At 39.2% G+C, this 26,425-nt stretch overlaps 1 protein-coding gene across 2 annotated transcripts in view; it reads left to right on the plus strand.

Annotated features, from left to right (window-relative positions):
* Positions 1–26,425, plus strand: part of llgl1 (LLGL scribble cell polarity complex component 1) — a 72,206-nt gene that overhangs the window by 37,547 nt on the left and 8,234 nt on the right. For both annotated transcript variants that reach the window (XM_062964476.1, XM_062964477.1), the window contains exons 5-14: positions 1,350–1,508; positions 1,727–1,889; positions 3,866–4,001; positions 4,179–4,233; positions 5,739–5,893; positions 8,406–8,623; positions 8,913–8,980; positions 17,735–17,888; positions 18,249–18,353; positions 21,517–21,809. In XM_062964476.1, the coding sequence (XP_062820546.1) occupies positions 1,350–1,508; positions 1,727–1,889; positions 3,866–4,001; positions 4,179–4,233; positions 5,739–5,893; positions 8,406–8,623; positions 8,913–8,980; positions 17,735–17,888; positions 18,249–18,353; positions 21,517–21,809 (1,506 nt within the window). The remainder of the gene's footprint in view (positions 1–1,349; positions 1,509–1,726; positions 1,890–3,865; positions 4,002–4,178; positions 4,234–5,738; positions 5,894–8,405; positions 8,624–8,912; positions 8,981–17,734; positions 17,889–18,248; positions 18,354–21,516; positions 21,810–26,425) is intronic.

Here is a 26,425-nt window from a genome sequence, read left to right on the forward strand (position 1 = left end):
TCACATACCAGAGGGTAATTGAGGTTTTATGGCTGGCCCGTTTTATGGCTGGCATCTATCAGCACTTGCTCTGTATCGATCGGAGATCATGACCCATGACACCGGGTCGGATTGAGCTCCTGAACATTTAATAGCCTAGCTCGCTGTTGACCTAAGCAGCTTGAAAGACAGTTATTTGTTTATTAATTTATTTATTTACTACATTTATATGCCGCTCGTCTCACCCCAAAGGGGACTCAGAGTGGCTTACAAATTACATTCACATGCAATACATTTTATTATTAGCATAGTACAATCCTAGTATTAAATTACTATATTGTACTATATCATTACATTGTAATATTATTAGTAATATTAGATTTAATATATAATTAATATTATTAAATTGTATTGTTATCAGTATTATATTGTAATATATTATAATATTATCAATATTATACATAATAATAATAATAATAAGAAGAAGAAGAAGAAGAAGTTTATTTGCATCCCGCCTCCATCTCCCCCGAAGGGGACTCGGGGCGGCTCACAAAAATATCAGATACAAAACAATAACAATATACAATAAATCAACAAACAATAACATGCACCAGTAATAGCATTTACACACTAACCAGAAAATTAAAAAAAAACTTATTAAAAACATAGAATTAAAAACAGTGAGGCCGTAATAGTAGATTAGCAAAGTGCACAGTTTAAGTTGCGGATTAAAACTTAGATAAGGTGCTACAAATTCGTTTGTGTGTGTGTGTATATATATATATATATATATATATATATATATATATACACACAATATATTATATTATTATATATTATTATAAATTAAGTTGTATATTATATACTATATATATATATATTTGTTGTATATTATATACTACATACATATATAGTTTATTATTTATTTATTTCCATTATTTCTATCCCGCTCTTCTCACCCGAAGGGACTCAGGGCGGCTTACAAAACTGGCAGAATTCGATGCCAATACACAACAATACAAAAGAATAAAACATAAGCAATTAAATACAGATTTAAAATAATACAAAGTACTTGAGCCATTCATCCACAAAACATTGTACATAAACCTTAGCCTTAAATCTTAGTTGCATCTGTCAAGTAGAATAATTAGGTACTGTTTTATCCAGGGAGGCTAATTTAACTAATTTATGACACTATAAAAACTTCCAGCAGTGTGCGGAACAGTAATGGTCAAATGATAAAAGAGGCCACTTTTGGTCACTGCGTATTACTTTCCGGCAGCAAGTCCTTTTTTTTTGGTTTCAGGGTTTTGGAAGTGGACTTCTGCATGAGATTCGAGTCAGTACGGTCTTTCTTCCCGTCTCCGCAGCTCTCCTCCCAGCATCACTCGCGTGACGGTCATCTCCTTGCAGTCGGCGGGCGACGTGGCCTACCTGGGCACCGAAGGGGGCGGGGTTTACGCCCTCGAACTCCCCACCTTGGCGCTCCTGGAGGACCGGACCCTCTACCAGGACGAGGTCATGCAAAGGTGAGATTGACTAGGTGGATCAAGACTACCTAGTCAATTAAGCAATGGACCCTGGATCCTATAGTCTAGACATGGGCCAACTTGGGAGCTTGTGGGAGTTGAAGTTTTGGACTTCAACTCCCACAATTCCCAACAGCTGGTAGGAATTAGTTTGCCTATGCCTGACCTAGAGGTTCCTCAAGAAGGGTTCCGGATCCTGATGCTCCTCGTCTTTCCAGGGTTCCGGAGGACTATCGCTGCGGCAAGGCTTTGGGTCCGGTGGAATCTCTCCAGGAGCACCCACGAGACCCTACCAAGATCTTGATTGGTTACAGCCGAGGCCTGATGGTTTTGTGGGACAAGAGCACCCGGAGCGCTAGTCATCTCTTCCTGGGCAACCAGGTAATTGTCTGCTTGGCGGAATTGAAGATCTTCCTGTTGCAACTCATTTTTGAGTTATTCCCCATAACTGGTCTCCTGAATTTTATTATAGGCAGTAGGACTGGGAAATGTAGTTCGGGAAGGCAAGGACCCCCTGTGACAGAGAATTCAAAAGGCTCTGCCCTAAACTACATGCCTTCACTTGCATGTATGTGTATATCAGTATTTAAGGTTGTATCATTGTGTTTTGATTTCTTGAACATCCTCTCCATTAATGGTGATATATATACATTTGGGTTATATGAATTGGTTGGTATGGTTTATAAGACACTGCATTTGAATGTTTTAATGAAGTACAAATTTTGGTTACCAGATGTTATGTTTAATTGTGTGTTTATGTTTTAAAAGGGTAAGTATTACAGTTATTGCATCTCAGCACTCAGAGGCTGGTTGCCATGGAGAAGTAGGCGGAGCCAACTGCTGTCTAGTTGAAGAAGTGCAGAGTTTAAAAAAGGAAGTCAGTCTGTGCTCTGATGAGGCACAGGGAAGATTGATTCCAGGTTGATGGGATCAAGGAGACTCAATTGTTCATTTTGAGTCGGTTTTAAATAAGTTTGGTGATTTATTAAATGTAGTCTGTGTCCTGGTAAGGCACAGAGAATCCGTGGTAGTATATCACAGGGGTGACTGTGGTTTGAAGTCACTGGAAAGTCCGAGTTTCAGACTTTGGGAACCAATCCCAGCTGGACTTACAGAGATCCATTGAAATAACTGTTAGAAAGGAGCAGAGGAATAGGTTTTAACTACTTTAAGTAAAAGAAGTGATACTTTAGAGAGTTTGATTCATCTCATTCTAGTATTGTAACTGTTAATAAGAAAACCTCTGTGAGAAACAACATTGTAACCACCAAGCTTGTGCCTGAATAAACTTGTTATTGTTCTTCCAACATCTAAGCCTCTGTCACATATATTCTAACCCAAGTTACGCTACCATCTAAAGTGAATAAGAAGAAGAAAGAAAAAAAAGTAAAAGGAATCCTCCCTGAGTCTTTGGTGGTAACATCTTTCCAAATTGGTGTTAGTCGTTCTTAGTCCTTTACAAATTGGTGGCAGCGGTGGGATAAAAAGATTCCCCCTGCCTGAAAAAACCTTAGACGTTATAAATTCTTTACAAATTTGGATATTGGTTTTACAGTTGTATTTCAGAGTTGTATATTTGTATTACTTCTTCCTTCCCTTGTATGTGTAGATGATGATGATGATGATTATTATTATTATTATTACACTATGTCTCAACAATTGAGCAGTTTTCCATTCTGTTAGTTCCTGTTTAATTGTGCAATCTTTACTTTGAAAGTAGATGTTATACTGCAGAAAATTTGTTTTTGTGGCTGCCCCAAACTAGGTTGAATTGGTTGATGATGATGATGATGATGATTATTATTATTATTATTATGACACAGCAAACAAGATAGACATGCTGGATTTCGTATCACAAAATCACAAGTCGAACACTTCCCAAGTGTCTAGGACTGTGTGATGTATTTTCGGATGATGCGTGCAGATCCCAGTAGGGTGGCCTTTTGCAGTTGGCAGATCGTAATTTTGTCAATGTCTATTGTTTCCAAATGCCGGCTGAGATCTTTTGGCACGGCACGCAATGTGCCCATCACCACCGGGACCACCTGCACTGGTTTCTGCCAGAGTCTTTGAAGTTCAATCTTGAGATCCTGATAGGGGCTGAGTTTTTCCTGTTGTTTTTCGTCAATTTGACTGTAATAATAATAATAATAATTATTATTATTATTATTATATCCCACTTTCTTCTCTCATTCATTCATTAATTTGTGTAACTTGTATTTTAATGCAGTTGTATCATATTTAGCCGCCTTGAGTCCTTATATTGGGCGAAAGTTGGGAAAAATCGAAGTAAATAAGATATCCATTTACTTGTGTCCGCTGGTGGTGATTTATAATGGTAATGGTTTCCACTACAGCAACTGGAAAGCCTGGCTTGGGAACGGAGCGGCCAGACGATCGTGAGCTCGCACAGCGACGGAGGCTACGCAATCTGGTCCGTGGCAAGCGGCTCGGCAAAGACTCTGCAACCGGCCACATCCACCATCCCTTACGGTGAGCCAGACCGCCGTTCTATCAGGGCCGGGTGTTTTACTAGTTTTTCTCTCCATCATCTTGTCTGCAAAGGAGAAAGCGGAGACATTCGAGTCCCAAGGCTTCATTAGAAATAACATTCTGCAAAGTGTGCCTTTAGCGGTCTTTCCAAATCCCTCGTCTCTTTTGTCCTTGCAGGTCCTTTCCCCTGCAAAGCGATCAACAAGATTGTGTGGCAGTCGTGTGACTCTGGGTAGGTGATGCTTTCTGGCTGTGACCGTGCATTTAATGTATACTTTGAGAACGAGAAACATTGAGGAACGTCAGGCATTGTATCACTTGTGGGAGAATCGTTTGCTTCTTGCAACGTATTCCACGATTTGGGTTCAACCCAATGTCTGGCCTGTCAGAGTAATTTGCAGCACAGCAGCAGTTGGATGGAATCAGTGGAACGCAGAACGAAGAGACATCAGAGATGATAGTAAAACTATATACAAGTTTTACTGAAAGCAGTAATAGTCAAGACCAGGGGTCCCCAAACTAAGGCCCGTGGGCCGGATGCAGCCCTCCAAGGTCATTGACCTGGCCCCTGCCCTAAACTTTAAAGGTTGACCTCAGTCTACCTGGTCTTTGGATGTCTCTTTGCTTACTTATGGTCCTATGAGACTGTCTAGATGGCCTTTGTGGCCCCCTTTCATTACCTATGGTCTTATGAAACCATCTAAATGGTCTTTGAGGGTCCCTTTCCTTATCTATGGTCTTCTGATGGCCTTATGAGATCATCTAGATGGCCTTTGAGGGTCTCTTTCCTTACCTATGGTTTTATGAGATTATCTAGATGGCCTTTGGCAGACCTGTTCCTTACCTATGGTCCTATGAGACCATCTAGATGGCTTTTGGAGGTCACTTTCCTTACCTATGGTCCTATGAGACCATCTAGATGGCCTTTGAGGGTCTCTTTCCTTACCTTTGGTTTTATGAGATTATCGAGATGGCCTTTGGCGGACCTGTTCCTTACCTACGGTCTTATGAGACCATCTAGGTGGTATTTGGAGGTCCCTTTCCTTACCTATGGTTTTATGAGATTGTCTAGAAGGCCTTTGTGGGCCCCTTTCCTTACCTATGGTCTTATGAAACCATCTAAATGGTCTTTGAGGGTCCCTTTCCTTATCTATGGTCTTTTGCTGGCCTCTGTCCTAAACTTTAGACTTAGGGTTGACCTAAGTCTGAAATGACTTGAAGGCACACAACAATCCTAATCGTGGGCTATTTCATCATAGTCCAGCCCCCCAATAGTCTGAGGGACTGTGAATTGGCCCTCCGCTTAAAAAGTTTGAGGACTCCTGGTCAAGACAAACAGACTTGTAGACAATGGACACAGGACTTGACTCTCAGGAGACAGCACTCGACTCAGAACAGAGCAGAACTTAAACTGATGCAATCAGCAATGCACACACACTTGTGTCTGGACACTCCCTAGTTCCAGCCACACAGCAAGGACATCACAGCTTCTTAATAATTAACTCTTTCCAGACTGTGTTACACTCTGGATGATTCAATCAGTATGCAATACAGGCAAGACACAAATTTCATTTAAACACTACCAATACACAAATCCCACATTAACATGGCCTACTTTGCAGGGTTGTTGTGAAGGTCAAGTAGGCATAAAAATAATAATTCAGCAATATTTTCCTGGGTGGCGGAAACCTAGAAGCCATGGCAGTATGATCTGACCATTGGGCCCTTTTTTCTCAGGGGTCACTTCATCATCTTCAGCGGAGGGATGCCCCGCGCCAGTTACGGGGACCGGCACTGCGTCACCATCCTCCAGGGCCAGGCCTTGGTGACCCTGGACTTCACGTCGCGGGTGATCGACTTCTTTACCGTGTACGACACCGAGGTAGAGGCGGGTAGGCATTTCGCTGCTTGAAACCCAAACAAGTTTCAGTTCTGCGTTTCTCACAACTTACTGTTTTGTCGTCTCTGGTTTTTTTTTTTTTTTTGCAATATAATTTTTATTTATTTCTTAAGAGTATCAATACATTGAAAGTGGGAGAACAAAATAAATAGTAAAGAATAGTGGGAAGACAGAAGAGAAAAGAGGGAAAACAAAGACAACGGTGCAATTTGACCTAAATTTTAAAAAATACATAAACATATATCGTGGTACCAATACTATCAAGTATTATTTATTATACTAGCTGTGCCCGGCCACACGTTGCTGTGGCAAAGTGGTGGTGGTATTGGTTAAAAATTGTTGTGTAATTTTTATTTGACTTTATTTGCATTTTTAATTAATTTTATTATAAGTTATATTTTTATTTATTATATTTTATCATTTTCTTGTATTATTTTTAGTTATTTTCTGTTATTATAGTATTTTATTGTATTAATTTTTTAGTGTTTTTTATTATTTTTTATTGGGTTGCTAGGAGACCAAGTTGGAGGAGCTTAGCCTTCTAACTGGCAGCAATTGGATAAAAGCAATTATTCCTCTCTCTCTAATTAGGACTTTATTTTTCTTTTCTTTTTGTTGTATCAACCTAGAGGCGTGGATGATGGGTTGTGCTGTCAAATTTCTAGGTTGGGGGGCCTGTAGTTTTGTTGTTTTGTGGGTCGCCGTGATGCCATCACTCTTTTATATATATAGATTTATTTACAACATTTATACCCCGCCCTTCTCACCCGAGGGGACTCAGGGCAGCTTACAAAAATTGGCAAAATTTAATGCCCAAAGTGCAATCATAAAAACAAAACAATATAAACAGACCCATTAATAACATTATTAAAGCACATTATAAAAACCTTAAAAACGTATATATAATTAATTCCATTCATCCAAGATCAAGTACAAGCAAGTTACAAAGAGGATGCCAAAAAGGGTTTCAATCAAGAAAATGGAGTATGGGAAATTGTAATGCATAAAGATACAAAATTAATACAAATACTTTATCAATATTTATTAACCTGGGCAACGGAAAAGGAACAAATTAAGGAATGTATGATCAAATGGGCAAAAGATGTAGGCTATAATTTAAATTTGGATCATTGGGAAGAGATTTGGAGGAAAAAAAATAAAATACAGTAGAGCCTCACTTATCCAACGTAAACGGGCCAGCAGAACGTTGGATAATAAGGAGAGATTAAGGAAAAGCCTATTAAACATCAAATTAGGTTATGATTTTACAAATTAAGCACCGAAACATCATGTTTTACAACAAATTTGGCAGAAAAAGTAGTTCGATACGTAGTAATGCTATGTAGTAATTACTGTATTTATGAATTTAGCACCAAAATATCTCGATGTATTGAAAACATTGACTACAAAAATGCGTTGGATAATCCAGAACGTTGGATAAGCGAGACTCTACTGTACTCGGCAGCAATTGACATTAGAGAAAATTGGTCCAAGATGCAATACCGCTGATATTACACCCCAGAAAGGTTAGCAAAATTCAACAAAAAGAATTCCAAGACGTGTTGGAAATGTGGGGAAAAAACAAGAACTTTTTTCCACCAATGGTGGGACTGCGAAAAATTTTTAAAAAAATCTGGAAGGCAATCCATAAAATGACACATTTTGGTTAGGAACCAAATTTAAATTAAAACCAGAAACGTATCTATTAGGATTTACAACGGCAATATTAAATAAAAATTAAGATAGAATATTATTCCACATTAGCTCGGTAGCAAGATTGACTCTAGCAAGAGTGTGGAAAGGGGAAGAAGTTCCAAAGGTTGAAGATTGGCTAATTAAAATACTAGACATTATACAAATGGATATTTTATTCATTCATTTATTTATTTATTTACAGCATTTATATTCCGCCCTTCTCACCCCGAAGGGGACTCAGGGCAGATCACATTATACATATAGGCAAACATTCAGTGCCTTTTAACATAGAACAAAGACAAGACAAACATAGGCTCCGAGCAGGCCTCGAACTCATGACCTCCTGGTCAGAGTGATTCATTGCAGCTGGATTCAGCTGGCTTGCTCTCCAGCCTGCGCCACAGCCCCAAGCCTATTTTTTGACACAAAAAATAAGAGAATAAGAGAAGGGGAAAATAAAGCAGACTGGACAAATGTTGCAAATTTCTTGAGAAAAAGGAAAATGGACCTCATGATCGATCTGTCTTGCATATAAAAACAAACAAAAAAGATGGTGGCAAGAAGAAATGAAAGAAAATATTGGGAAAGATGAGAAAAACGTCTTCGAAGCATATGGTGGGATGACAAATTGCACCATTTTTAGCCGTATTGCTCTCCAAAGCAGTACCAACCCGGTCTCATATAATTCTCCAAGACATCCCCCCCCCCTAGTTGACCACCTCAGCCTGAGAGGGTGACCGTTTTCTCCCAATGTGGTGACCATTGTATTTCATGTAATGACCGTGTTATTTGCGTGCTGTTTCCCCCAGAATCGGACAACCCGGCGGCCCTGGTGGTTCTGGTGGAGGAGGAGCTGGTGGCCATCGACCTGCGGACGCCCGGCTGGCCCACCATCCCGGCCCCGTACTTGGCCCCGCTCCACTCCTCCGCCATCACCTGCTCCTACCACATCTCCAACGTCCCCCTCAAGTTGTGGGAGAGGATCATCAGCGCCGGGGAGCACCAGAGCCCCCGACTCTCGACAGCGGTGAGTCCGTGTTGGAGTGTTCATATTGGACTATTGGTCTATTGCCTACTTTTTACTTAGGCGATCCCTCGTAGTTCGAGGTTGTCCTCATGAAGCCAGAAGCTGGAAAATGTTAAATTGCCTCTGTGTCTCTGTCTAATGGCATTGAATGTTTGCCATGTGTATGTACATTGTGATCCGCCCTTGAGTCCTCTTCAGGGTGAGAAAGAAAGGTGGAATATAAATACTGTAAATAAATAAGAAATAAATTAATTTGCATCACCTGTGTGCCTCTGTTGTGTCTTAACAGAACTGGCCCATCAACGGCGGGAGGAGCCTGGCACAAGAACCCACTCAGCGGGGGCTTCTCTTGACGGGGTGAGTTGTGGCACCGTATTCTTCCTACTTTATTGGTAGTTTTTTCATTCCTGAACTGGTGGGGTTGGACTAAATGGCCTTTAGAGGTCCTTCCCCTCCTTCCTTCCTTTTCTCCCTCTTTGCCTCTGTGGTGAAGTGTAAATTTTGGTTTACAGTTGTTATGTTTAATGTTTGGAATAAGTATTAGAGTTATCAGTGCGTGGGGATGATAGCCAGCTCAGCATTCTGAGGCAGGTTGCCATAGAAACGTAGGCGGAGCCAACTGCCATTTGGTAAGAGAGAGCAGATTTTGAAAAAAGAGTCAGTCTGTGATCAGGGAATCACAGGGAAGACGGGTTCTAAGGTAGTAAGAACCAGGGAAGTTCAGATCTCTAGTTTGAGTCGTTTTAAATAGGTCAAGTGACTTATTTGAGTTAGTAGTGGAACCTGAGTGATAAAGGGAAGAAATCCCAGTTAGATCTGTAGTAATCAGTTGAATTAAGAATGTCAGTTAGAAGAAAAAAAATAAACTGCTCAAGGGGAGAAATAATCCTTTTGAGAGTTGTATCATGACATGTTATCATTGTAACTGTTGAAGAAGAGTACCTCTAAGTGAGAAGCAACATTGAAACCGCTAAGCTTATGTACCTGAATAAACTTGTTACTGTTTTTCAACATCCAAGCCTCTGTTACATATATTCTAAGCCAAGTTACGCTACCCTTTAAACCAGGGGTCCTCAAACTTTTAAAGTAGAGGGCCAGTTCATAGTCCCTGAGGTGGTTGAGGGGCCAAATTATCATTTGGGGAAAAAAACAAATTCCTATGCACACTGCCCATGTCTTATTTGTAGTGCAAAAAAACCCCTCCCAACGACATTTATTTATTTATTTGCAGCATTTATATTCCGCCCTTCTCACCCCAAAGGGGACTCAGGGTGGATCACATTATACATATAGGCAAACATTCAATGCCTTTTAACATAGAACAAAGACAAGACAAACATAGGCTCCGAGCGGGCCTCGAACTCATGACCTCCTGGTCAGAGTGATTCATTGCAGCTGGCTTGCTCTCCAGCCTGCGCCACAGCCCGGGCCTATTTACTACATTTATACCCTGCCCTCTCTTGCCCCGAATGGGACTCAAGAGCGTCTTATAAGTTGTATGTACATACAATATATTATATTAATGGCATAGCACAATATTAGCATTATATATTACTATATTGTATTATACCACAATACTGTAATATTATTAGTAATATTACATTTAATATATAATGTATAATTAATATTATTATGTTGCATTATTATTAGTATTATATTGTATGACATTGTAATATTAGTATCAATATTATATGTACATACAATATATTATATTATTAGCATAGCACAAATATTAGTATTAAAAAAAAGGTAAAGGTTTCCCCTGACGTTAAGTCCAGTCATGTCTGACTCTGGGGTTGGGACTCATCTCCATTTCTAAGCCGAAGAGCCGGCGTTGTCCGTAGACACCTCCAAGATCATGTGGCCGGCATGACTGCATGGAGCACCGTTACCTTCCCACCGGAGCGGTACCTATTGATCTACTCACATTGGCATGTTTTTGAATTGCTAGGTTGGCAGGAGCTGGAGCTAACAGCAGGAGCTCAAGCCGCTCCCGGGATTTGAAATGGAGCATTAGATATTACTATATTGTACTATACCACTATACTGTAATATTATTAGTAATATTACATTTAATATATAACTAGCTGTGCCCGGCCACGCGTTGCTGTGGCGAAGTATGGTGGTATGGGAAATAAAGTATTGAAGAATTGGTGGTAGTTAAGGTAAAGGGTCCCCTGGGCTGAGTGGGTTGCTAGGAGACCAAGTGAGCGGAGCTTAGCCTTCTAACTGGCAGCAATTGGATAAAAACAATTATTCCTCTTCCCCTAATTAGGACTTTATTTTTCTTTTCTTTTTGTTGTATCAACCTAGAGGCATAGATGAGGGGTTGTGATGCCAATTTTCGAGGTTGTGGGGTGTTTACTTTTGTTGTTTTGTCCGCTGCCGTGATGCCATCACTCTTTTATATATATAGATGTATAATTAATGTTATTATGTTTCATTATTATTAGTATTATATTGTATGACATTATAATATTAGTATCAATATTATATGTATACACAATGTATTCCATTATTACCATAGCAATAATAACAATATTTAAAAATAAAAACAATTTTAACCAACATACAGTAAACCTATCAGGATTTCAATGGGAAGTGTGGGCCTGCTTCTGGCCAATGAGATAGTCAAGTTAAGTAGGATTGTTGTTATTGTTGTGCCTTCAAGTCATTTCTGACTGGCCGAGCCTAAGTCTAAAACTGAGGGCGGGGGCCAGGTCAATGGCCTTGGAGGGCCACATCTGGCCCCCGGGCCTTAGTTTGGGGACCCCTGCTTTAAACTAAAAGTAAACATCTCCCTGCGTCTTTGGTGGTTGCATCGCCACAAATTGGTGGTAGTCGTTACAGCCTGTAGAGAAAGGTTGTCCTGTTACACACAGTATATAATAGAAACGAAGTAGCAAACGTATAATCACCAAGGCACATATATAAACTATTTTACAGCATTATATAAACTACTAGCTGTGCCCGGCCACGCGTTGCTGTGGCAAGGTATAGTGGTATGGGAAATAGAGTATTGAGGAATTGGTGGTAGTTAAGGTAAAGGGTCCCCTGGGCTGAGTGGGTTGCTAGGAGACCAAGTGAGCGGAGCTTAGCCTTCTAACTGGCATGCAATTGGATAAATACAATTATTGCTCTCCCTCTAATTAGGACTTTATTTTTCTTTTCTTTTTGTTGTATCAACCTAGAGGCATAGATGAGGGGTTGTGATGTCATTTTTTGAGGTTGTGGAGTGTTTACTTTTGTTGTTTTGTCCGCTGCCATGATGCCATCACTCTTTTATATATATAGATTTCACAGCATTATAGCAAACATAGCATTCATGTTTATATATTGCCAACATAAAGGAGTTCATAAACTGAGGTTAAAACTCAGTATTCAGTGTTGTCTTGAAGCTTGGTAGAAAAAGCATCTCAATTGACGATCTTTATAAATGAGGGTTGTACCCTTTAAACAAATTATCAAAGTGCCAAGCAAGAAAGAGTCTTCAGAATGTACATTCAAAGAAAGCAACAGCAAAAAACAACAAGGGTTTCCGGGGTATTCTATGTCCTTGTTTCAGGATGGGTGTCCCTTCTTCAGGTTTAGTTGCTTCTTGTATAGTCTTCTGAAGATTATAACAAACTGTATTATAAGGAGACAATATAATAGATTTGCTGTTACCAGCACCCAGTAGCATGAAACAAAATTTAAGGATATTTGCAAAAAAACTTACTTTCACTTTTCTAGGTAGTGGCTCTGCTGTAATTCCAGCTCAGGATAGCAACTTTTTCAATCTATTATATTGTCTCCTTATAATACAGTTTGTTATAATCTTCAGAAGACTATACAAGAAGCAACTAAACCTGAAGAAGGGACACCCATCCTGAAACAAGGACATAGAATACCCCGGGAACCCTTGTTGTTTTTTGCTGTTGCTTTCTTTGAATGTACATTCTGAAGACTCTTTCTTGCTTGGGACTTTGATAATTTGTTTAAAGGGTACAACCCTCATTTATAAAGATCGTCAATTGAGATGCTTTTTCTACCAAGCTTCAAGACAACACTGAATACTGAGTTTTAACCTCAGTTTATGAACTCCTTTATGTTGGCAATATATAAACATGAATGCTATGTTTGCTATAATGCTGTGAAATAGTTTATATAATGCTGTAAAATAGTTTATATATGTGCCTTGGTGATTATACGTTTGCTACTTCGTTTCTATTATATACTGTGTGTAACAGGACAACCTTTCTCTACATTATATATAGGTTTCTGTGTTATATTAGTTAGTCGTTACAGCCTCCCTTCTTATGGTCTTGCTTTGCTCTTGACGACAACGCTGGAATCACTTTTTGCCAAGGATGTCATAGGTTTTGCATTTTCCCCAACGGAGACCTTGGCAGTGTCCGGCGGATGTCCATTCCCCGAATGGCCAGCTGGACCCAGTCCTCCGGCCAAGGGAAGGAAGGGAGTGTCCCATTTCTGTCTTGCCTCGGCTGCAAAATCTCCGCTGGAGACATGTGCAAGCCGTGGTTTGGCCGTCGGTCTTGAAATAATTCATAATCCCCAACTTGACCCCTGGAGACGTCATGTTTACTCAATGCAAGCAGAGGCCAAACTGCCTCTGAATGCATTCTGCCAAGAAAATTTTACTTTCCAACATTTTACTTTCTTTAAAGAGACAGTGTCGCCGTTTAAGTGTTTCCATCTTTTCAGTTTCTTCCCAAAACTCACTTGGCGACTTTGGTTTTGTTGAGCATTGTTTATTTATTTATTTATTTACAGTACAGTAGAGTCTCACTTATCCAACATAAACGGGCCAGCAGAATGTTGGATAAGCGAATATGTTGGATAATAAGGAGAGATTAAGGAGAAGACTATTAAACATCAAATTAGGTTATGACTTTACAAATGAAGCACCAAAACATCATGTTAGACAACAAATTTGGCAGAAAAAGTAGTTCAATACACAGTAATGCTATGCAGTAACTACTGTATTTATGAATTTAGCACCAAAATATCACGATATATTGAAAACATTGACTACAAAAATGCGTTGGATAATCCAGAACGTTGGATAAGTGAGTGTTGGATAAGTGAGACTCTACTGTATTTATATTCCGCCCTTCTCACCCCGAAGGGGACTCAGGGCGGATTACAATGAACACATATATGGCAAACATTCAATGCCAACAGACAAACAACATTTAGTTTTTAGACAGACACAGAGGCATTTTTTTAACATCTTTCCAGCTTCACGATTCCGGCCACAGGGGGAGCTGTTGCTTCACCGTCCATTGGTGGCTTTTCTTCCTCTTCTTTTCCTCGTGAGCAGTTTTATGGTGTTGTAGATTAGTTAAATTAGCCTCCCGCATAAAGCGTACCTAATTTTTCCCTACTTAACAGATGCAACTGTCTTTCGGGGCTGCATAGGTCAACAGCAAGCCAGGGCTATTTTTTTTTATGGTCGGAGGCTTAACCCGACCCGGGCTTCGAACTCATGACCTCTCGGTCAGTAGTGATTTATAGCAGTGATTTATAGCAGCTGGTTACTAGCCAGCTGCGCCACAGCCCGGCTTGTTTAGATTGATTTCCAACGCTGCTGTTTTATATTGTTACGTTTCATTTTAATTGTGCTTTTATCTGGATTGCTATATTTTACTATGTTCGTACTTTAATTGTGTTTTTGCTTTAATGAATTGTTTTGTATTTATTTATTTACTACATTTATATCCCGCTCTTCTCACCCCGAAGGGGACTCAGAGCGGCTTACAAATCAAATGTACATACAATATATTAATAGCATAGCATAATATAATTAAATTATTATACTGTAATATAATATGGTAATATTATTAGTAATATTACATTATATATATATACTCGCTGTGCCCAAAGTATGGTGGTATGGGAAATAAAGTATTGAGGAATTGGTGGTAGTTAAGGTAAAGGGTCTAACTGGCAGCAATTGGATAAAAACAATTATTCCTCTCCCTCTAATGAGGACTTTATTTTTCTTTTCTTTTTGTTGTATCAACCTAGAGGCATGGGTGAGGGGTTGTGATGTCAATTTTCGAGGTTGTGGGGTGTTTACTTTTGTTGTTTTGTCCGCTGCCGTGATGCCATCACTCACACACACACACACATACATATACATACATACACACGCATACATATACACATACATATACACATACATACACTAGCCTTGCCCGGCCACGCGTTGCTGTGGCTTATGGGAATCCTTTGTTGGCCAGGTGGAATAGCAGTGAATAGCTTTGCAGTCTCAAAGCCTGGCCGTTTTCTGGAGTAGCTGGAGCTTTTTGTTGTATGATCGTAGAGACATGGATGAGGGGTTGTGATGCCAAGTTTAGTGTTTCTGAGACGTGTAGTTTTGTTGTTTTGTCCTAGGCCGAAATTTCATTACCCTAATATATATATCTATATATATAAATGAGTGATGGCATCACGGCGACCCACAAAACAACAAAAGTACAGGCCCCCCAACCTCGAAATTTGACAACACAACCCATCATCCACGCCTCTAGGTTGATACAACAAAAAGCCAAGAAAAATAAAGTCCTAATTAGAGGGAGAGCAATAATTGCTTTTATCCAATTGCTGCCAGTTTAGAGGGCTAATCTCTGCCCACTTCGTCTCCTAGCAACCAACTCAGCCAAGGGACAGCCAGGGTTCAGTTAGGGACAGGCAGATTTAGGCCTGATTTAGGCTTCTTCCACGGATTATCTAATTTGCACTGGATTATATGGCAGTGTAGACTCAAGGCCCTTCCACACAGCTATATAACCCATTTATAATCTTATATTATCTGCTTTGCACTGGATTATCTTGACTTGAGGAAACAGCCAGGCTTTAAAGCTGCAAGGCCATTATATCTAATCATTTCCCCTAATTGCACCATTCATACTTGCCTCCAACAGACAAAAAAAACAATCAGAAATATTGTATATTCACAACCTTTAGGAAATAATATCCCCTGATGGCGCAGCGTGTTAAAGCGCTGAGCTGCTGAACTTCTGGACCGAAAGGCCGCAGGTTTGAATTGGGGGAGCGGAGGGAGCCCCCACTGTTAGCCCCAGCTTCTGCCATCCCAGAAGTTCAAAAACATGCAAATGTGAGTGCATCAATAGGTACTGCTCCGGCAGGAAGGTAGCGGCGCTCCATGCAGTCATCCCACATGACCTTGGAGGAGTCTATGGACAACGCTGGCTCTTCGGCTTAGAAATGGAGATGAGCTCCAACCCCCAGAGTCAGACACGACTGGACTTAACGTCAGGGGAAAACCTTTACCCTTGACCTTAACTACCACCAATTCATTAATACTTTATTTCCCAGACCACCAGACTTCGCCACAGCAACGCGTGGCCGGGCACAGCTAGTATATATATATATATGTATATGTATATGTATATGTATATGTATATAAATAATATAATATAATATAATAATTTATGTCTTGTGGGAATTTGTCCCATTTGTAAGCTGTCCCAAGTCCCTTTGGGTATAAGAATGCAGTTATTATTGTTGTTGTTGTTGTTGTTGTTATTGTTCAGCCTAGTCACACCATCTCAGCCTGAGAAGAAAACCATGGCAAATGGGATATGCCGTTCTGCAAAGTGTTTTGCCTTCTCTGCCAAAGAGTGCTGTTTCTCACCAAACTACAAATCCCAGTATCCCCCTGAGTCTCTTTTGGTATAAGAATAAAGTCATTATTATTATTATTATTATTATTATTATTATTATTATTATTATTATTATTATTATTATTATTTTATTATGACACAGCAAACAAGGTAGATATGCTGGATTTCGTATCACAAAATCACTTCCCAAGTGTCTAGGACTGTGTGATGTATTTTCGGATGATGCGCGCAGATCCCAGTAGAGTGGCCTTTTGCAGTTGGCAGATCGTGATTTTGTCAATGCCTATTGTTTCCAAATGCCGGCTGAGATCTTTTGGCACGGCACCCAATGTGCCCATCACCACCGGGACCACCTGCACTGGTTTCCGCCAGAGTCTTTGAAGTTCAATCTTGAGGTCTTGAGAGCGGCTGAGTTTTTCCTGTTGTTTTTCGTCAATGCGACTGTCACCTGGGATGGCGACATCAATGATCCAAACCTTTTTCTTTTCCACAACTGTGATGTCTGGTGTGTTGTGTTCCAGAACTTTGTCAGTCTGGATTCGGAAGTCCCACAGTATCTTTGCGTGTTCATTTTCCAATACTTTTGCAGGTTTCTGATCCCACCAGTTCTTTGCTGCTGGGAGGTGGTACTTGAGGCATGAGTTCCAATGGATCATTTGGGCCACATAGTTGTGCCTCTGTTTGTAGTCTGTCTGTGCGATTTTCTTACAGCAGCTGAGGATATGATCTATGGTTTCGTCGGTTTCCTTGCACAGTCTGCATTTTGGGTCACCAGATGATTTTTCGATCTTGGCCTGAATTGCCTTTGTCCTGATGTCTTCTTCCTGGGCTGCAAGGATCAGGCCTTCTGTCTCTTTCTTCAGGGTCCCATTCGTGAGCCAGAGCCAGGTCTTCTATTATTATTATTATTATTATTATTATTATTAATTGCCTTTGTCCTGATGTCTTGCTCCTGGGCTGCAGGGATCAGGCCTTCTGTCTCCTTCTTCAGGGTCCCATTCGTGAGCCAGAGCCAGGTCTTCTATTATTATTATTATTATTATTATTATTATTATTATTAATTGCCTTTGTCCTGATGTCTTGCTCCTGGGCTGCAAGGATCAGGCCTTCTGTCTCCTTCTTCAGGGTCCCATTCGTGAGCCAGAGCCAGGTCTTCTCCTTATCAGCTTTTCCTTCAATTTTGTCAAGGAACTTTCCATGCAGTGTTTTGTTGTGCCAGCTGTCAGCTCTAGTTTGTAGTGCGGTTTTCTTGTACTGGTTTTTTGTCTGCTGTGCTTTGAGGAGTTTCTGATTTTTGACTTCAATCAAAGCAGGTTCTTCACTTTGTTTTCCATATTCTGCCAGGGCATGTTCCTCTTCTTTGACTGCTTGTTTGACTTGTAAGAGTCCTCTGCCCCCTGATCTTCTAGGCAGATTATTATTATTTATTGTTATTATTATTTTATTCTTTCCACAACAGCCACGAAGACGGCACCGTCCGGTTCTGGGATGCCTCTGGGGTCTCCCTCAAACCATTATACAAACTGGGAACGGCCAGCATTTTCCAGACGGACTGCGACCACAGCGACAGCTTGAACCAGTCCTGCGAGGAGGAGTGGCCCCCCTTTCGCAAGGTAGGAAAGTTCACAACATCGGAAAGGGCCCCTAAATGCCATCCAGTCTGACCTCATCCTGCCAGGCAGGAAACACAATCCTATCCCTCCCAAGAGCGTTATTATTCCAAGTGAGATCTAACCAAAGCAGCCAAGAATCGCATTGGCCTTTTTTGCCGCAGCAGCACGCTGTTTGCTCATGTTAATCGTCATTCCCGTATTGTTTCTATCATAAAAACATGGGAAAAAGTTTATTAAAACTGCAAAAAAGTTACCTTTGCAGGAGGGACATCCTGCCGCATATTTTGCTCTAGTTTTTGAATGAATCTCTCATAGAGTCTCAACACAATTAAACAGGATTTTTGCCCCTTTTTCTTCCAGGTCGGCTGTTTTGATCCATACAGCGATGACCCTCGCCTGGGCATCCAGAAAATCGCATTGTGCAAATATACGGCGAAGATGGTTGTTGCTGGCACGGCGGGTCAGGTAAGGGCAATAGTACAGCATTTCCCATCATCCCCATCGGCCTCGTTTTCCCTTTCTTCCCAGTTTCAAAATTCATTGTCCGAAATCCAGTGTTAAAAATGCAAATCATGAACCATGGTGCAGCGGCCAAGTCACTAGTCCACACTGTGAATCAATTAAGACATATAAATGTTGGAATTCAACCCCAAGCTGTCCAAGTCTGCAGTCCTCAATGAGGAGCAGTCATGAGAGATGTAATAATAATAATAATAATAATAATAATAATAATAATAATAATAATAATAATTAATGATTGGTGTTTTATCCCTTTCTTGAAACCTTAGAAGAGATGGGTGTTAGAAAACCTCAGACCCAGTTATTTACTATTAAGAAACATAGTTTTTATTTTTTTTAAATACAGTAGAGTCTCACATATCCAACATAAACAGGCCGGCAGAACGTTGGATAAGCGAATATGTTGGATAATAAGGAGAGATTAAGGAGAAGCCTATTAAACACCAAATTAGGTTATGATTTTACAAATTAAGCACCAAAACATCATGTTATACAACAAATTTGACAGAAAAAGTAGTTCAATACTGTTAGGTTGTAATTACTGTATTTATGAATTTAGCACCAAAATATCGCGATGTATTGAAAACATTGACTACAAAAATGCGTTGGATAATCCAGAACGTTGGATAAGCGAATGTTGGATAAGTGAGACTCTACTGTAAACCTTTTGTAAACTTAAAGATTGAACTCTGCATGTTGCCTCCTGAGCTCTAAATTTTTACAGCCACATGGCAGTTCATGTTCTGCTTGCTGTGAGCTGAATGCTCAACTATAATAATAATAATAATAATAATAATAATAATAATAATAATAATAATAATAATAATAATAATAATTTATTTATAGCCCACCACCATCTCCCTGCAGGGACTTGGGGTGGCTCACATTGTTACAAAAGTAACAACACAAATACATTAGCACAATATAAACAGGTTAAAACACAACAAGGTAATAAAACAAGTCTTATTTATTTATTTATTTGTTTACTACATTTATATCCCACTCTTCTCACCCCGGAGGGGACTCAGAGCGGCTTACAAATCAAATGAATTCAATATATAATTAGCATCGTACAATATAAGCATTAAATTACTATATTGTACTATATCATTATATGGTAATATTATTAGTAATATTACATTTAATATATAATATAATTAATATTATTATATTATAATTAGTATAATATTGTATAGAATTATGAGGTTGGTCATTCAATGGCTGTCTCTCCAAGTACAGTAGAGTCTCACTTATCCAACACTCATCCAATGTTCTGGATTATCCAAGCCATTTTTGTAGTCAATGTTTTCAATATATCATGATATTTTGGTGCTAAATTCGTAAATACAGTAATTACTACATAGCATTACTGCGTATTAAACTACTTTTTCTGTCAAATTTGTTGTAAAACATGATGTTTTGGTGCTTAATTTGTAAAATCATAACCTAATTTGATGTTTAATAGGCTTTTCCTTAATCCCTCCTTATTATTAAAGTTAATTTTTAACTGATTTATAGTATATTGCACAATTTTTATATATGGTTTTTATTGTAAGCCTCCCTGAGTCCCCTGTTGGGTGAGATGGGCAGGATATAAATATTGTAATAAATAAATAAATAAATATCCCAAGATATCCGCTTATCCAAGCTTCTGCTGGCCTGTTTAGCTTGGATAAGTGAGACTCTACTGTAGTAGCAACAATAATAGAGTACAATAATAAATGTAATAATAATAGAGTAAAATAATAAATGTAATAACACCAATAATAATAGAGAAAAATAATAAATGCACCATATATTCTCGAGTATAAGCTGACCCAAATATAAGCCCACCAGGGTCCTCACCCGAGTATACGCCGAGGGGGGTGTGGAGATGTGGGGAGGGAAGGATCTTTTGATTAATTATTTTATTTTATATATATAACTATATCCGCTGCCACCAATGGTGGAGATCTCAGGCAGAGGAGAATTTGTTTTCTTTATTCTTCTTATTCACTTTAGATGGTAGCATTACTTAGTTTTGAATATAGGTGACAGAGACTTAGATATTGAAAGAACAATAACAAGTTTATTTCAGACACAGAGCTTAGTGGTTACAGTAACTTCTTTAAAGGCACTTAGATAATGGTTGCAAAGTTATTAACTGATCACTTTGGATCTAACTGGGATTGCTTTCCCTTCCTACTCAGACTCTACAAGTCACCTAACTTGCTTAATTTAACACCACTAGAGATCTGAGTTCCCCTGGTTTCCCTAACCTGGAACCAGTGTCTTCCCTGTGACTAAAATCACAGACTAAACTGTTTTTTAAAACATTCCCTCCTTTTCCTTCAAACGGCGGTTGGCTCCGCCCTCGTTACTATGGTAACCTGCCTCAGAATGCTGAGCTGGTTACCATCCCCCACGCACTGGTAACTAATACTTACCCTTTTAAACATAGCCAAACATGACTTTTAAAACGAAATTAAACATGACATCTATAAATCAAAATAAAAACACACTTCTTTACAGGGGGCTTTCTTAGTTCTAAAAAAAGGGCTGAAAAACTATGCTTATACTTGAGTATATACAGTTATTATTATTGACACAACGACGTTGTATGACACAGCAAACAAGATAGATATGCTGGGTTTCGTTTCACAAAATCACAAGTCGAACACTTCCCAAGTGTCTAGGACTGTGTGATGTATTTTCGGATGATGCGTGCAGATCCCAGTAGGGTGGCCTTTTGCAGTTGGCAGATCGTAATTTTGTCAATGTCTATTGTTTCCAAATGCCGGCTGAGATCTTTCGGCACGGCACCCAGTGTGCCCATCACCACCGGGACCACCTGCACTGGTTTCTGCCAGAGTCTTTGAAGTTCAATCTTGAGGTCCTGATAGCGGCTGAGTTTTTCCTGTTGTTTTTCGTCAATGCAACTGTCCCCTGGGATGGCAACATCAATGATCCAAACCTTGTTCTTTTCCACAACTGTGATGTTATTATTATTATTATTATTATTATTATTATCACTATTATTATTATTATACACCCCCAAGATCATTTAAATCCACCTGGAGGACTCCATACCCGACGTCTTGACCTGAGGTTCTTTGGGTTTTTCCGTCAGGTGCTGGTGATGGAGCTGAGTGATGAGAAGTCAGAGCACGTGGTGAGCGTGGCCGTGGTGGACCTCCTGCAGGACCGCGAGGGCTTCACCTGGAAGGGCCACGACCGGCTGCCCCCCAAGAACGGGGCCCTGCCCTTCGCCCCGGGGTTCCAGCCCAGCCTCCTGGTCCAGTGCATGCCCCCCGCCGCCCTCACCGCCGTCACCCTCCACTCCGAGTGGAACCTGGTGGCCTTCGGGACCAGCCACGGCTTCGGCCTCTACGACTACCACCGCAGGAACCCCGTCCTGGCCAGGTAGGGGGAACCCCAGGGGCCATCTAGTCCAACCTCATCTTGCCATGCAACTATAGCACTCCTTTGTAATCCCTGAATCACTCCCCAACTTGGAGTTTGGAAAAATGCAATGGAATTTATTTATTTATTTATTTGCAGTATTTATATTTCGCCCTTCTTTCTCACCCCGAAGGGGAGTCAGGGCAGATCGCAATATACACATAATTGGCAAACATTCAATGCTATATACCAATGATGGGCAACCTTTTGCGCTTGGTGTGTCAGAATTCACCAAAAAACCTAGCATGACTTGGGTGGTGTGTCACTTTGAGAAAAAAATCCATAATTTCACAATATATATATTTATTTATTTATGACATTTATATCCCGCCCTTCTCACCCCGAAGGGGACTCAGGGCGGTTTACAAGTATATATACATACAATATATTATATTATACAACTATATCGCAATATTATTAGTAATATTGCATGTAATATAAATATACAATTATAATAGTGAATTATAATTATTATTACATTGTATTACATCATAATATTATTAATATTAAATGTATATACAATGTATTATAATATTAGTATAGTATAATATTATTATATATCATATCATTAAATTGATACAGGAGACATGGTGGAAATATATATAGTTTAAATAACAAAAATATATAATTATAATATATAACTGTATTTAATAACTAAAAACTATTTACTACCATTATTTCCATGTATCTATGGGACCTCTTGCAGTTTCCACACTGATTTTTCTCTATTGTAGTTTCAATGTAGTCACAAATAATGAATAATATAATAATAATATAATAGTAATAATATAATATACAATAATAGAATGATTTTATATATGTGTGTGTGTGTGTGTGTGCGCGCGCGTGTGCATAATTCCTATGGAGTAAACAACAAAACCACTTGACGAAATCACACCAAATTTGGCCACAAAAGACATAGTCATCCAATGGCATGTGGCAGCGTGTCAGAAAAAATGGCTAGGCGTGTCAGTGCTGACACGCGTGTCATAGGTTGGCCATCACACATAGAACAAAGAAAGACATAGAGGCAATTTAACCGTCTCCAGCTTCCTGAGGGTATGCTCAATTCCAGCCACAGGGGGAGCAGCTGCTTCATCGTCCACTGCGACGGCAACTTCCTCATTCCAAACGCTTGCTGGACGATTTTTTGGGTGTTGTAAATTAGTTAAATTAGCCTCCCCACATATAAGTGGTACCTAAATTTCCTACTTGATACAGTAGAGCAGGGGTCCCCAAACTAAGGCCCGGGGGCCGGATGCGGCCCTCCAAGGTCATTTACCTGGCCCCCGCCCTCAGTTTTATAATATAATATTTTTATATCATTTTAAATAATATAATATATTGTATATACATATAATATTGATAATAATATTATAATGTTATGCAATATAATACTAATAATAATACCATATAATAATATTAATTATATGTTATATATTACATATAATATTACAGTATAGTGGTATAGTTCAATATAGTAATATATAATGCTAATATTGTGCTATGCTAATAATATAATATATTGTATGTACATACAGCTGCTCTGGAGTGAGAAGGTGAGAAGGGCAGGATATAAATGTAATAAATAATGTAGTAAATGAATAAATAAATAATTTTAGACTTAGGCTCGCCCAAAGTCTGAAATGACTTTAAGGCACACAACAACAACAACAATCCTAATTAACTTGACTATCTCATTGGCCAGAAGCAGGCCCACACTTCCCATTGAAATCCTGATAGGTTTATGTTGTTTACAATTGTTTTCATTTTTAAATATTGTATTGTTCTTTTGTTGTTGTTGTTTTGCACTACAAATAAGACATGTACAGTGTGTACAGGAATTTGTTTGGTTTTATTTTTTCAAATGAGAATTTGGCCCCTCCACAGTCTGAAGGATTGTGGACCGGCCCTCTGCTTTAAAAGTTTGAGGACCCCTGCAGTAGAGTCTCACTTATCCAAGCTAAACAGGCCAGCAGAAGCTTGGATAAGCAAATATCTTGGATAATAAGGAGGGATTAAGGAAAAGCCTATTAAACATCAAATTAGGTTATGATTTTACAAATTAAGCACCAAAACATGTTATACAACAAATTTGACAGAAAAAGTAGTTCAATACACAGTAATGTTATGTTGTAATTACTGTATTTATGAATTTAGCACCAAAATATTACGATATATTGAAAACATTGACTACAAAAGTGGCTTGGATAATCCAGAAGCTTGGATAAGCGAGGCTTAGATTAATGAGACTCTACTGTAGATGCAACTATCTTTCGGGTTGCTTAGGTCAGCAACGAGCAGGGGCTATTTATTTTATTTTAATGGTTGGGTGCTCATTCCACCACAGGCTGGCCTCGAACTCATGACCTCTTGGTCAGAGTGATTTATTGCAGCTGGCTACTAACCAGCCTGTGCCACAGCCCGGCTTAGAATTTGGGACTGCAGCTCCCAGAAGCCATAGCTATGCTGGCTGGGGTATTCTGGGAGTTGTGGTCCAAAAGAAGGTTTCCCAGCTTAGGGAGCAGTGAAGTAGTAGTTGTAGTAACATTTGTTATTATTTTATATTATTATTTATATTAGTACAGAGAGTCTCACTTATCCAACATAAATGGGCCGGCAGAACATTGGATAAGCGAATACGTTGGATAATAAGGAGGAATTAAGGAAAAGCCTATTAAACATCAAATTAGGTTATGATTTTACAAATTAAGCACCAAAACATGTTATACAACAAATGTGACTGAAAAAGTAGTTCAATACGCAGTAATGCTATGTTGTAATTACTGTATTTATGAATTTAGCACCAAAATATCACGATGTTTTGAAAACATTGACTACAAAAATGCGTTGGATAATCCAGAACGTTGGATAAGTGAGACTCTACTGTAATAAATAGAGTAAAATAATAAATAGAATAAAATAAGTGTAGAAGTAACAACAATAATAGAGTAAAATAATAAATGTAATAATAATAATTAATAGAGTAAAATAATAAATGTAACCATACCAATAATAACAGAGAAAAATATGGTAATAAATATACTTGAGTATAAGCCGACCTGAATATAAGCCCATCAGGACCCTCACCCAAGTATAAGCCGAGGGTTTTTTTTTTCAGTCCTAAAAAAGGGCTAAAAAACTAGGCTTATACTCGATTATATACAATAATGAGTGGATAGATCTGATACATATGACAGATAGATAGCAAAGATAACGTTGATACATAGATATAACAGACAGATAGGATGTATGGATAAATAAATACAATGGATAGATAAATAAGATAGACATGATCGCAAAATGCAATACCTAGATAGATGACGTGATGAATAGTTACGAAGAATAGATATGATAGATAAAAAGATATGATAGAATATAAATAGGTGACAGATAAGACATGACTGATGACAGATATGATGGACAGATAAATACAAAGGATATGATACATAGCAAGATACCATAAATAAATGACAGTACATAGTAACATTTGTTATTATTTTATATTATTATTTATATTAGGATATAGTTTAGAAAGAGGCAAAGCATCGCATGAGGATTTTGTGCCAGTGTTGGTTGGAAGTCAACATGAATTTTGTAGGGTTTTCTTCAGCAAGGGAGCCTCAGAGGTGGTTTTGCCAGTTTTGTCCTCTGAAACAGAGCAACTAGTATTTGTTGGCAGTCTCCCATCCGAGTCCTGACCGGAGCCGACCCTGCTTGGCTTCCAGGTTCAGTAGACTGAATTGTATTGGTGGTTGTTTGATATTATTATTATTGTATGAACTCTTGCGTTATTACCTTATTGTGTTTTCACTTGTGTATATTGTGCAAATGTATTTATGTTGTTACTTCTGTGAACTCTGTTGACTGGGCTTTGCCCCATGTGAGCCGCCCTGAGTCACCGCGGGGAGATGGTGGCGGGATATACGCAAAGTTTTTATTATTATTATTATTATTATTATTATTACTATTATTATTATATTGTATGACACAGCAAACAAGATAGACATGCTGGATTTCGTATCACAAAATCACAAATCGAACACTTCCCAAGTGTCTAAGACTGTGTGATGTATTTTCGGATGATGCGTGCAGATCCCAGTAGGGTGGCCTTTTGCAGTTGGCAGATCGTAATTTCGTCAATGTCTATTGTTTCCAAATGCCGGCTGAGATCTTTTGGCACGGCACCCAGTGTACCCATCACCACTGGGACCACCTGCACTGGTTTCTGCCAGAGTCTTTGAAGTTCAGTCTTGAGGTCCTGAAAGCGGCTGAGTGTTTCCTGTTGTTTTTCGTCAATCCAACTGTCACCTGGGATGGCAACATCAATGATCCAAACCTTTTTCTTTTCCACAACTGTGATGTCTGGTGTGTTGTGTTCCAGAACTTTGTCAGTCTGGATTCGGAAGTCCCACAGTATCTTTGCATGCTCATTTTCCAATACTTTTGCAGGTTTATGATCCCACCAGTTCTTTCCTGCTGGCAGGTGGTACTTGAGGCATAAGTTCCAATGAATCATTTGGGCCACATAGTTGTGCCTCTGTTTGTAGTCTGTCTGTGCGATTTTCTTACAGCAG

Source organism: Anolis carolinensis, unplaced genomic scaffold (assembly GCF_035594765.1).
Source record: "Anolis carolinensis isolate JA03-04 unplaced genomic scaffold, rAnoCar3.1.pri scaffold_13, whole genome shotgun sequence".
Taxonomy (NCBI): domain Eukaryota; kingdom Metazoa; phylum Chordata; class Lepidosauria; order Squamata; family Dactyloidae; genus Anolis; species Anolis carolinensis.